At 36.4% G+C, this 13,866-nt stretch overlaps 1 protein-coding gene, 2 long non-coding RNA genes and 1 other non-coding gene across 4 annotated transcripts; 2 read left to right on the plus strand and 2 right to left on the minus strand.

Annotated features, from left to right (window-relative positions):
• Positions 1-26: 26 nt before the first annotated feature.
• TRNAR-UCU lies at positions 27-99 on the plus strand. Its single transcript has one exon. It is a non-coding gene; the product is annotated as a tRNA-Arg (tRNA).
• A 3,531-nt stretch (positions 100-3,630) lies between these two features.
• On the plus strand, positions 3,631-8,498 carry LOC109170649. Its single transcript, XR_002052479.1, has 3 exons — positions 3,631-3,642; positions 8,168-8,291; positions 8,369-8,498. It is a non-coding gene; the product is annotated as an uncharacterized LOC109170649 (long non-coding RNA).
• Positions 3,646-5,796, minus strand: LOC109170646. Its single transcript, XR_002052477.1, has 8 exons — positions 5,720-5,796; positions 5,434-5,508; positions 5,192-5,304; positions 4,983-5,056; positions 4,589-4,686; positions 4,452-4,503; positions 4,314-4,381; positions 3,646-4,236 (listed from the first exon to the last, which is right to left on the minus strand). It is a non-coding gene; the product is annotated as an uncharacterized LOC109170646 (long non-coding RNA).
• LOC109170644 (sugar carrier protein A-like) lies at positions 8,381-11,255 on the minus strand. The gene is made up of 4 exons (XM_019319843.1): positions 11,127-11,255; positions 9,441-9,517; positions 9,049-9,353; positions 8,381-8,920 (listed from the first exon to the last, which is right to left on the minus strand). The coding sequence occupies exons 1-4, from the start codon at positions 11,249-11,251 to the stop codon at positions 8,483-8,485; spliced, it is 945 nt and encodes a 314-aa protein (XP_019175388.1). The 5' UTR covers positions 11,252-11,255; the 3' UTR covers positions 8,381-8,482.
• Positions 11,256-13,866: the final 2,611 nt, after the last annotated feature.

Consider the following 13,866-nt stretch of genomic DNA (forward strand, 5'->3'; position numbering starts at 1 on the left):
GTTTCAATTCAAACCTAAATCATCAAGCGCCCATGGCCTAATGGATAAGGCGCTTGACTTCTAATCAAGCGATTGTGGGTTCGAGTCCCACTGGGCGTGTATTCTTTTGAGATTGAGAAGTTAATTTGGCTGAGCAGAAGGGCATGGGATATCTTGGTGGTTGAAGGAGAGTTTTGTATTTGCCGACTGCATGCGTTTTCTGGGTGGTGTGGATGTTTCAGGTACGTGGCATCTTGGGAAGATTATTATTCAATTCCATTCACGTTGATGTTAAAATACTATATATACTAGGTTTCTTCTCTGGCTCTCCATGTTTCACGGCGTATAGTAGATGCATATATGGTATGAATGGTGTCCTTGAAAGTTGAAACTCGATCTGCTATGGTGTGAATGCAACTAAAGTATCTAACACAAATTACCTCGATCGGACTTTAAATTCAACTGGAACTTGTTAACCAAAAACATTAAGGGGGAAAGTTCTGCATGACTTTTCTATAAATAGATGAATAGATCAACAACCTAGCTGGGGGGGGGGGGGGGGGGTGACTGAATAATTAACTAAGTGGTGACCAGTGGCCAGTTGCCATGGGTCTACTAATATGGACCATGCTACAGCAATTTTATCACCCATGGTAACATTTCGGCATAAATATGCCAACAATGCAAAGATAGTGACCATGAAAGTTTTTTATTATATTACAGTAGATGTTTGTACTTTGCTTGTCCCTGTACAGGAGCTAGGCAAGCAACTGTTATACTTTTATATATCTAGACTAGAATGCATGGTTAGCATGAATTTCAAGTGTCACCAAAACCTCCACATCAGAACATGGCTTGCTAGGATGACAAAAGGAAAGGTCAAAGTAAGCACAATGAGCATTTCCAACCTCCCAAAAACGAATATCACCTCTACTATCAAAAACTATATAAAGAGAGTGGCAAAAACCATTATGTGTGTGTGTAATTTGATAAATAAAGGTAACACAAAAACCAATATTACTCTGTGCATAAAACCAGATCAGGTTCCATGTTGCAGGAGCATGCTACTTTAACATGGAGATATCCTGAGTGAAAACACAACATATAGAAGCCTGCAGCTTTTAAACACCAAAAGACTAATCTCCGGTCCCTACTGTCGTGGTAGGGGACTGGCCAAATGGTTTGCTCCATTCACATGGGTGCGGATCAAACCTCCAACCTCATGCTTAAGGGACGAGGTGTTGAACCACCACACCAACCATGTTGGTTTACAATTTTCCTATCAAACCTATTTTATTCTTCTTCTTCCCAAACCTATTTTATTCACTCCTAAAGTCTAACGTTTATACTCTGTAATCTGTATCTCGAGAATTTTCTAGATTCTAGAACAATGGCGGAAGCAAATATCTTTGAACTCAACAATGGCGCAATCCAAGTTATGGTTTCAAACTATGGCTGCACCATCATCTCCTTGTCTGTACCAGATAGAGATGGGATGCCGCCTTCATTTCTGTCATCCAAGCAATTCACTGATATAAAGATCCAATCTTTATCTGATATTTATGTTGTGTGTGTGATTTTTGAAGGGAAATTGGATGATGTGGTTCTTGAATTCGACATGCTTGAACCCTACCAGGTAAGTTTTGTGAACCCATTTGATATTTTGTGTTTTCTTATGAGGAATTGGTGATGATGATGATGATGAGATGAGTTCAGAAAGGGATGGCTTTTATGTCTCAACTGTGGTAGGGGCACTTGAGAGATCCGATCCAAATTCTCCTAAGGGTGTATTTGGAAACCCGAAAAATGATCATTTTTCCGGGTTTCTGGTGTTTGGCTAGGGCCGCTAGGCAAGGAAAATGGAAGTCAATAGAAAATAACTTGTGGTCAATTGCAAATCACACCTATTTTCCGGAAAATGAATTCCCCTTTTGGGAAAGTCATTTTCCATTCGTTGGTTCTCCATCAGATGAAGCTCAGCCTCCATTAACACCAAACGCAGAAAGGGAAGCTGCACCACCGGAGACCATCGCCACTGTTGGAAGTTCATCCCATCGTCGCCGTCAATCTCCCCGTCGCTGCTGACGAAGACGGAAGAAGAAACCCAGATCCGCCGCTGCTCTACCCAGCCACTTCTGCCGTCGATTTGCGCGCCGCTACAGGAAGACGAAGGAAGAAACCCAGGTCCGCCGTTGCTTTGCTCAGCCACTGCGTCCGGTCACCGCCATCGCTACGGGTCGAAAAAAAAGAAAGGAGACGAAGGTTCAAGGGTTGTAGTTTCACCGCCGAATCTGCTGTCCACCACCCTCTCCGGAGAGGGAGACGAGGCTGCTGGTCCGTTTCTTTGAGTACAGAGAATATGTTTTTTTTTTTTTTTTAATAGAAAACTCATTGTTTATCCTTTAGTACAAAGAATGCTTTCTTTTCTTTTCACTCATTGTTTATCCTATAAAAATTTATAATTTTTTTTCCATTTGTTTGAGCTGAAATTTCTGAGCTTTGATTATTTGAATTTGCACTTGTATTCTAGGTAATTGTATTATGTTTTTGATATTCCATTGATGTTTGTGGTTTTTATTATTATTATTTTTTTTGATTTTGTCATTTTCCTACCTATTTTTTGAAAAATGAACCAAATACACAAACACAATTTTCTGTTACGTAGCCAAACACCAGAAAGGAAAATGTTTTTTGAAAAATGACTCATTTTTTAGAAGTCATTTTTTTGCTTTACAAACGGACCCTAAGTGCAAAATATTTCAACATATAAGAAATTAATGTTTTTTTTTTTTTAAATTTGTTTTTAAAATAAATCACAGATCGACTTGATCGAGGGGTGGAAGATGAAGTTCCTTAGACTTGCAGGCAGACAAGTGTTGATTAAATCCGATCCCGTATTATATGATGCAGACCGTGTACCTCTTCTTACTGGGCGTGTGTGATCAAATTCATAAGAAAATTAGAGCTTTCCTGTGGGGTGGAATATGGTCACACAACCTAAAGAGAAGTAGAGAACAGAGGGCTGGGGATTAGAAGCTCTAAACAAATGAATATGGCCTTAGCTTCAATTCATTCCTTGCAAAGTTAGGATGGAGCTGAGAACACTAAAGGAGAAGAAAAGCCTTTGGTCCTGCGTCATTTGTGCCAAGTATATATGGTGTCAAAGGTAACAACTATACTAGTACAATTAATTTATTTATTTTGCATACATGGTGTGTTATATCCATCACACTACAAATAATTTTCTTTCCACCTTTAATGAATTCTGTGTTTGACCAATATCATGTCTAATTTAAGCAAAAAATGGAAAGGTCTTTTTAGGGATTTATGATGGATCGGACTTACAACTTGTCCTGCCAAAATTAAAATTCATTTCTTATAATAAAATGACTCTAAATGCTACGTACACTGTATTAACGCTGCTTAATTCTGGGATAGTTGAGTGAAATAATGAAAGAATATAAAAATATATAAAAACTGAACAACTAACGAATGACCAAGGGAAAAGATTATATTATGACAAGTCAATTAAAAGTAGGTGTGACTTGAATGCATTCACAGAATAGTATAAGCTAAAAGAAGGCAAGAATAGATCTGTTTGCAGTCTCATAAGCTACTCAAGATTTATGGAAAATAATAATGAGAATATAAATAATTAACCTAGTAAAAGGGCGCCAAATTAAAGGCGCTTTGTGGTCGATCTTCATATATATAAATAATCAATCTTCTTTCACTTTAAATAAGGATGCTAGCTTCATAAGCAGTGAGCAGCATTAATCATATCCCAAAGAGATTGATCAGATCAGGTAGACACTCAAGTGGATAACAGTAATACTGTTACCTTTTATAGATAGAAAGTAAGGATTGGATCTATAAAATCTATTCAACGTAACCTCAGGCTTTACTTTCTCCTGCCCACTAGAATTAGTGATTAGCCAATTCAAGTAAACAAACTGCTAAAACAAATTGAAAGAAATTAAAGAAAGAAAGGCTCACCGATCCTGGCCCTTCTGATCTGTGCATGGACCTCCCACTAGTTTGATTGAGAACTCTTTACTCAATCATCATATATCCTCAGAATCTGAATCATGCATCCTCCACATTTGGTAATTGGTCCTCACAAATGCATGTGTAAACTATTTACCATTTCACCATATACAAATCCAACAATTCAGTCAAGCTTAGCCTGATGGTCCAAGAGGAAATTATACACTTGCTTTGCACCCTGCAGCCATGCATAAATTTCCTGACCAACTTCTACAAATCTCAACTGGTTAGGTTTCATATATATAGTAACACAAAAAACAAGACAGAATTGACCTGGCCGGACTTACATCGATAGATGGAAGTTGAAGCCAAACAAGAAATGCAAACTTCGTATGATAGTATATATAGTGGAAACCTGCAGATTATATTGAAAAGAGATGGCAACAGATTAAGGTCAGAGACAGGAAAGCAGGAATAATATGTACCAGTTAAGAAGCTTATCTGTGAACAATTCTACCATGCTAAAACATCCATAAGCTAAGCTGCAAGCAATAGGAAGTCATCATTAGTTCTAAGAGACCCATTACAACATTCATCAACAATATTCAACAACACCACCAACCTGCCCAGTACATAAGCCATTTTTTTTGCTCCTCGTGATCCCTTCGTTCAATTGCCTTAAATGTAGAATAAACAGGTAAAACAACACCAACACAACAGCTGCAGAAGCCATACCATGCATAGTGAAGCCTCATTAATAAGTGTTGTCTAATCTTCAATTGCATAACAGGAATATTCTAATTCTAGCAATTAGTATTATATATATACGAGTAAATTAAATAATTTCATTGCTCGCTCTACTATTTTCTATCAGGAGTTTTATTGATCACTTGACTAATATATATGGTTAAGCATATAGAAATGGATCACCATCAACAAAATCATCCATTGTACTGATAACAAATTGTAAAATAAATATAAAGTCGAGATAATAAATAAGAAATGTAAAACCTCACCTTGCTGTTCGGACAACAATGTTAGAACCAAGTGGGCAAAGAAGAAACCGCAACCCAGATTCACATTACTAAAACTAAGAATACATTAAAAAAAAAAATTAAAAGGTATGTGTTCCAAAATCACAATTACTAAAGGAATTTATCAAAAAAGCAGTATGCAGAGTGCAGAGTGAATCACATTTGTAATCAATAAGATTATAAAAAGCTACCTCCAAAACCTCAAGAGCATCAATGGTGGCAAAAGGGTATGAAACATGTGAAGCCCACACATTAAGGATGATAGGAGAGAGAATGGGTTCCACAGATGGCAATAGTTGAGGAGCTACAATAGAGCATAAAAACATTTAAAAAATCTCTTACAGAAGTTGACATTTGAGAAAATATGATAAATAGTAAAGCTATTTTGGGCACCAAGTGAGCATAGACTACAATTTTGGGCATGAGAACTAACCTGCCTTGACAGTAGCCTGTAGTGTCTCAAGCACCAGATAGTAGATTGAAGGTAAGAAGGCTAAATCCAATTAATCTGAAAGACAGACCCAAAAAAAGGAAGATGCAACATTACACTGAATGATCTCCGTAATTGGCATTCACTTGGTAATTCCAACAATTTCAGATCTTGTACAAACTTTTCAAACAATTCTAAATGAAAAAAATATATATATATGCAGTCTTCTGTTCTTTCCTGGTAACATATATAAATCAAATGCTAAACCAAATAAATACAAAGTATGTACCTGCAATTTGACATCACCTTCAGCAACAATATATACCATCCAGTTTAAGGAAGGAGTTGATTCATCAAGACTAGAGCTCGATCAAATTTATTAGTTTCTTTTCCTCAACTTAATTTCCCGTCTCTTGAGATTACAGATTCTAACGCAGAACAAGGTTGATAACACCCCTTGCAACTGTGGATGATCCAACATCTACATCAAGCTGAAAAACCAAGAAATAATTTTTTCTAGAATCATAATTTTCTGCAAATGGAAGATCTAAACACATCATATGACCATAAAATAATTGCCCTTGAAGTAATTCACTTCAAGTGATTGTCCAATCAAGCATGACTTCTTGCCCATACTTTGTTTCACTATCCATGATCCCTAAAGAAACAGTCAGAAAATTTTGTTTCAGAATGAAAAGATTGGTTGCAGAATTGCAGATAGATACAGAGAAGTACTGTACTGACCTTAGAGATGTATGGAATGAGCTTAAACTTTGAGTTCCTGAAGGCATCATCTCCATTGACGAAGCGCTCGAGCAATGGGTTTTCTGCTAGAGGAGTTTTCAGCATGTAATATAGAGCAAGGGAGTATCTTGTTGCTCCTGGAACCTGAGATTTGCAACCAAGGTAGCCTCAGTATGGTCAATTTCTGGTTTAATTTTCTGCTAGCTTGTAATGAATGTGCAGCTATATTTACCTCACAAACAAGAATTCTGATCTGTCCTGTGCTGCATATTTCTACAAACCGCGTAACATTTATATGTATAGACAGGAAATAGTCATGAAAAGATACCTGCACAATGCTCCCGGGGCGAGCAGCAAGATTATCTTCGCGAACCTCAGATTGTACACCAACCATTTGTGTCAATGTGCCTTTTGATGTGATCTGGACAAAAAAAAATAAAAATAAAAATAAAAACATGTTTATCCTTAAATCAGCATCCACTGGCAAAGGCTTTGGATACCACCAGTCAACAAAACGAGGTCCTAAACCATCCAACAATCTGTCAGCTTCTCTTTCATAGAGTGATCCATCAATTGATACACTCTCTTCTGAACCCTAGTTGATAATTCTGCCCTCTATAAACAACCAGAGCACCATTCTTACTCCAGACAACAAGGCCCCCAGTTTTCATCTACATTTCTCTCAAAATGAATAATAAACATATCAGCAGAAAAAAATTATAAATGAGATCTCAGCAGAATAATAGTATGAGTATTTTTGTGAGGGAAAAATGTTCAGAAATAACTCTATACCTCAATACATGTGTACTTATGGACCATTTGATTAGATAAGGTGTACAAGTTAAATAATATGAAGTAATTGATGAAATATTTTTGTGTATTTTCAGCAAGCTAAGATATTCAACTTATTTAGCATTTTATTATGATAATTCGTTTTGAAAATGTGAAATTATGAAGTTGAACGATAGATACTTGTTATCCAATTTTGAGTTTGAGTGTTTACCGACCTACCGACAATGACTTGCAATTTGAAAATTGATGATAGAGTAATATGGATGGAAGGTTTTGATGAGTGGAATTGGTATCCAGGCCAGCACAACCAAAATTTTTACAACTTAACTCATGAATATAGGTGAATATGAATACATGAAGAAGGAAGCATTGATGGGATGCATATGAGAGAAAATGTTGGCCTGAATATATACAAATCATCATCATCTTACAAATATAAACTATATCCAAAATAAAATAAAGCTACACAAGTCATATATACAAAAATCCACTTCTGTAGTCCACAAATCATCAATACTATGATTGAAGGAAGGATGGCTTGGAGCGAAAGACTCAGCACCAATTCCCATGCACGCCATGATCTTTCCCTCTCTCTAGGATATGCAATGGCGGTCCATCCATGTGGACCACTCACTATCCTGTGCATCACATAAATCACTATAAAATCTATGCCAGCATATATAGTGTATGGATACTGAAGGTGCTTTTTAGTGGTCATGGCAACACGAGAAATGGTAATCATCACACACTGCAATATAACAAAAAATTGATATAACAAATTAATAATGAAATTAATCTACTAAATAATAAAAATAACTTAAAACTAAATTAATTAAATACCTGACACAACCAGGACTATGTGGTCTAATGGTACTCGGGTTGGACTTCCATTTGGAAGATTATGAGTTCGGGCCTCAGTGGAGGCGTTATTGGTTCTTTGTGTTTCAGTGGGTTGAGAAAGTATATGAACAGATACTACAACTACAATGTAATAGAACCAATAACTTTCAAAAAAAAAAAAAAAATACCTGACACAAGACTATGACTGCGCAGGCGAAAAGACGAATTAAAATCGTAGCTACTAAAACTAGGATAAAGGTATTACCCACCCATACCCCAAAAGACTCTAAAACAGAAGGTGCGCAGAAAATAGGTATTACCCACCCATACCCCAAAAGACTCTAAAACAGAAGGTGCGCAGAAAATACAATTATACTAGCTACTAAAACTAGGATAAAGGTATTACCCACCCATACCCCAAAAGACTCTAAAACAGAAGGTGCGCAGAAAATACAATTATACTAGCTACTAAAACTAGGATAAAGGTATACCCCAAAAGACTCTAAAACAGAAGGTGCGCAGAAAATACAATTATACTAGCTCTACTAAAACTAGGATAAAGGTATTACCCACCCATACCCCAAAAGACTCTAAAACAGAAGGTGCGCAGAAAATACAATTATACTAGCTACTAAAACTAGGATAAAGGTATTACCCACCCATACCCCAAAAGACTCTAAAACAGAAGGTGCGCAGAAAATACAATTATACTAGCTACTAAAACTAGGATAAAGGTATTACCCACCCATACCCCAAAAGACTCTAAAACAGAAGGTGCGAAAAAAACTAGTAGATCTAAAGCAATAAAGTGAGGTACTATAGCCATTTGCAGCTTGGTTAGGACACCTCTAGTTACTGAACCTCCTATTTGGGGTCTACGTGGTTCATTTCCCCTAATCCTCATCTTTAATGATGCCAACAAAATAAAACATGCAAAACAAACTAAAGCATAAAACCCTACCCACCAAAGTTTTGTAAAGTATCTAAAAATAAAAATAATAAAATTTATTAAATTAGCTATAACTCCCCCAAATAAATTAGACATATCAAACAAAACGTCTAAAGTATGCCTCTCGCCCTCGGGAGAGATTTGGATGAAATGTATCGGAACAGCCTGCAAATGTTGTAGGCAAATTAGTATATATACAAAATATATATATATATATATATATATATATATATATATATATACATGGACAATATATAAGTATTAGATAAAAAATTTAAAAAAAAAAAAATTACCTCCCGAACAATTCCACCACCTAGTCCAATCATGAGATACATGAATGCATGGAGACCCAGGTATGGAAAGTGCGCGCACACAACAGCTCCTGTGGCTACTAATACGGGCCCAATAATCAAATTGAGCCCGCATAGCCACTCGCCCACGATTAACCCCGTGATTGTCCCAAAATAGACAAATGCATACATCCAAAACACCAAACTGTCTGTATATATACAGAAGTTTGATGTTGCTGCCAGGTTGGAATTGGTATATGCCGACGTCGATAGGGTAAACACATACACGGACATGTTTATTAATCCACCTAAAAATAATCACACTGTTAAAAGTTTAATTTTATACAACGCAAGCACATAATACCACATCTAAAATAATTTTAAATCATACTTACTTATGAATGGTTGTGGAAAACCACTCATCATCCCCACAATCACGCTCAACACTCTTAAACTCCGTGCATTGACCCGTCTAAAATTTGAATATTAAAAAAAGTTAATAATAATTTTTTATTAATCAAAGTTAATCAAAACAATGGAGCTAAGGATGAATTTTTTATTAGTCAAAGCCATGATTCTGAATTTAAGAGGAAAAAGTAAAGCTAAGGATGAATTGAAGGATGGAGTGGAAAATGGAGCTCTGAATTGGACAAGAATGGGAATCCAAGATCCAGGTTGGGGAATTACCTTAGACCTAACAGATAGGGATGATACTCTAATCTGGAAACCTTCAGGATCAGATTTCACTTTTAAAACAGCCAAAGAAGTCCTGAGGTAGCAAATGCCAAGAGAGGAAGGAAGGCTCTGGTATAAGAAGATTTGGTCTAAAGGTTTGCCATGGAAGATGTCAATGCTGGCCTGGAGGGTATTTAAAAGGAGATTGGCAGTTGATGATATTCTAAGAGGCATGGGTTATGAGATTGTTTCAAGGTGCAGACATTTGTACTGTTTGGCATTGGGGAAACTGCAAGACAGGTATGGGATTTCTTCTCAAGATGAATGGGAGCAAGGGTTCAGGTAAGAAGTGAAAGGCATGTTTGTTATGAGTGGTGGAATAAGAGGTACAAAAATAGAATGTTGGCCTTCATGGCAGATAGACTCCCAGTTTTGGTTCTATGGTGGTGGAACCCCTTCAGTTGCTAGAATTATCCAGAAAGTGTCTAAGGACATGGGTGACTGTATTCTTAGAAAATGGGCTTATTGGAAATTCATGGTGAGGAAGGCTGAGGGGTTTGGATGTGGCAGGATAACTCAAAGGGCAAGATGGTGTAAGCCAGGTCTGGGGGAGATAAAATTTAATTTGTCAAGAAATTCAAGAGGCCAATTCTGCATTGCAGGCATCTTGTCAATTCAACCTGAATGAGCATGATTTAAATGATTGTATGGTCTTAATGAAGCAATGTTGTGTAGGAGGAAAAAGATTTGAAAGTCTGTTTTGAATCTGATCAGGTGGAGGACTTGTTGCCACCTGATGGATTGTTTTTCAGAAGCAGTAGATGCTGAGAAAGGGTTAATGCTGTGGCTAGGGCTTTGGTGAATGTCTGATTCTGGAAGAAGGGAAGCTTGTCTTTTGCTTTGAGGGTATTCCCCACTTTGTGTTTGGCCCTGGCATTGATTCTATTGGATGATTGAAGGTTTGGGGTGCTTTCTGAGCACCCCTGGGGATCTGTATGGGCTGATGAGGCTCTTGCAGTTTCTGGGGCTTTACCTTGGTGTTTTGATGTGTTTGAATTAAGTCCAAGGTGTAAATTAAAAACCTTAGGTCTTGGAAAATTAAGAGATATGAGGATAATGAGTGCTATGAGGGAGAATAAGGAAGGTTAAACCCAATGATGGGCTGTTTCTGGGCAGTTCCTGAGGGTATACAGATTGCTTGGGGACTGGCAGCAGAGATGAAGCTGTTTCAGCTGATCTGCTGTGCAGATTTTTGGGGGCTGATCTGCAGTTTAACTGCAGAAATGAGGCTATTTTTTGCAGGTCTAATCTGGTGCAGCTTAGCTAGGAGGATCTTTTGCAGATGTGCAGCTAATTTTATATATAAATATAAAAATATTTGAACTAAGAAGAAAGGGTAAACTCACAAATTGGGTGTGGCAGAGGCCGACGCATGGGCTGTGGCTGACTGGCTGACTGGCTGGGCTCTAGCCCGGCGGTTGGTGAGAGTCCTCATGGAGCACCTAACAGGGTAAGGCTGACTGGTGAGCATTTCTAATCCAAACACACTGTTTCAAAATGCAACCATCAAAAGTTGGTATAAACATACATACCAGAAGGAGGTAGCAGTGGCGTCCGGCGTCGGAGCAAGCAGTGGCGTCCGGCGGCGGAGCAAGCAGTGGCGATTAGGAGCGGGTAGCGACAGCTGTAGCGGTGTCGGCGATGGCGTTAGAGAAGCGGTGTCGGCGGTGGCAGAAGGGAAGAGAAGCGGTGGTGGCGTTAGGAGAGGTTTTGTTTGTACTTTGTAGAGAAGAGAAGTGGCGGTTGGAGGAAATTTTGACTACATCAGTGTGTGCCCATAGTGGTGCTTGCTTGAACGTACACTTTTTGAGTTGTTTGTGGTTTTTGCCTTTTTGGCATATCTAACTTTATTTTCTTTTATTGCTTTTTCTTGATGGATTTCCTCAACTGTGTTCTTTTATTCTCTTTGGTTAACAAATTGAAGAGACTGATTTTTTTTTTTTTTTTTTGGGCACTTTTAATCTCATAAATATTGTGTTTATAATGATGTTGATTCGTAACTTGCATAGTTAGTTCACAAGTATCATTTTCTTAGAAGAATAGTGAAATTTCTGTCTATTTTTCATCATAAAAATATTTTCCCTTTATATCAAGCTAAGGATAAAATCGTTTTTTCATGTTACTATCACTATTCAATAACGACCTAAAAAATGTCCAAATTGTTGCTGCTTACATCCAAATAAACAAGCCGATTAAGGCCACCAAAACTTAGTGGAATCGAAGCATTGAAAAGATTGTTACCAAGCGACAACAATGTCATACTATTCATCCCCGGCCCCTAAGAACTCTATAATAAAACCCAGAAACCCATTCCAACTAACATCAAGTCGCTATTCTTCCAGAAAACAGTTCATACAACCAGAAGCTCCATTGTACGCCTAGGATCTGTCTATGAGGCATTCAATCGAAAATCCAGACAGAAAAATTAAAAAATCTCAATAATCGTACATGAAAGACGTTGTTGCAGTACTTAGTATTCGCGAAATTCGCGAAATCGAAGTATCTTGACACCAAAGACATCACCGGAGAAGGAAAAATGGTTCGTGTAAGTTTTGTTTTGAGTCTATATAATTACTTTTTTTTTTTTTTTTTTGTTTTCATTTTATATTGTATTTTGTAATTTTCTTTTTCCATATATGTATTAATTAATGTATTTTGTCGTTATAGGTGGCCGAAGGAGGAAATTTTATGCTATATTTTTGCACATTCGGGGGAATGGAGTACAAAGGTAATTTAAGAATGCTTCTAGTGTTGCTTTTGGGAAGACGTATGTTTAAAAGACTAATACTTTTTTTTTTTGTTGGGGGGATAAAATGCTAATAATATTTTCAGAAGTGAAGTGGATTTTTTTTAAAAATATATATATTGTTAAGGAAAATGTTATAAAAAATAGGAATAAGGTTCAAATTGACCTAACCTGAAAATGTAATTAGGTCACTGAACGAAAAAGAATAAAAAGTACAATTAGACCACTAAACACACAAAAAACGTGCAATTAGGCCACACTAAATACTCCAAATGTATGCAATTTCACTGGATAGCATGTTACTATCAATTTTAGCAGGTTACCTACTTACATGGCAGTTAAGTTGACATTTTTAATAATTTGTAAATAACTTTCAATAAATTTTAATAATAGGATTTTAATAATAAATTTAAAAAAATTGAAAAATAAAATAAAATAAATAAAACGACGGGGCGGCGTCGTTTTATTTATTTTTATTATTTATTTTTTTAAAAAATTTATTATTAAAATTTATTATAAAATATTTTAAAATTATTAAAAATGCCAACTCAGTTGTCACGTAAGCAAGTAACCTGCTATAAGGTGAAATTGCATACATTTTGAGTGTTCAGTATCCTAATTGCACTTTTTTTTTTGTTCAGTGACCTAATTGCATTTTCAGGTTATGTTCAGTGACCAATTTGAACCTTATTCATAAAATAATATAATAAATTTGGAATTTTATAAGGGCAATCCTATTCTATATGCCACACATATTATATGAATTCTGATTCCTATAAATGTTATAGTTGTGATAATGTAATTGTATTTGATCCTCTATGTAAACTTGTGTTTTCAATAGATGCGTTTTTGGCCTGCCTGGTTTTTAAAATTAAAGTATGGAATGAAAAGTTCTGATTTGGTAAGATGGCACAAAAGTTATTCATACATAGCTGATATTGTTGTAATGAGCTTAGAACTAATAAAACAACTCTACTATGGAGTATGGAGATTTCTCAAACCTATGTAAAGCGACAATGGCTACTATACACAATAATAAATAAGCACCCATTTGAGGCAAATCAGGCAATTAACGTGCATTTAATCAACATTGTCCATTGAGGTCATGGTTCAAATCCATGTCTAGAGGGGATTGTAGTGGCTTGCTTTTACATCTTTGCTGATATATTCAAGCTATATGCATGATTTTTTATCCGAGCGTATATATATATGTATCTTGTTGGATCTGTATCAATAGGAATAACATATCTGGCTTATTGAGAGAATCTGAAAATTTTATCAATTTTTATTTTTGTGAAATCAGGAACAGTGAAAGGAAAAAGTTCTAAATGAGCTAGACA

This window comes from Ipomoea nil, unplaced genomic scaffold (genome assembly GCF_001879475.1).
Source record: "Ipomoea nil cultivar Tokyo-kokei standard unplaced genomic scaffold, Asagao_1.1 scaffold3321, whole genome shotgun sequence".
NCBI classification, from domain to species: Eukaryota; Viridiplantae; Streptophyta; class Magnoliopsida; order Solanales; family Convolvulaceae; genus Ipomoea; species Ipomoea nil.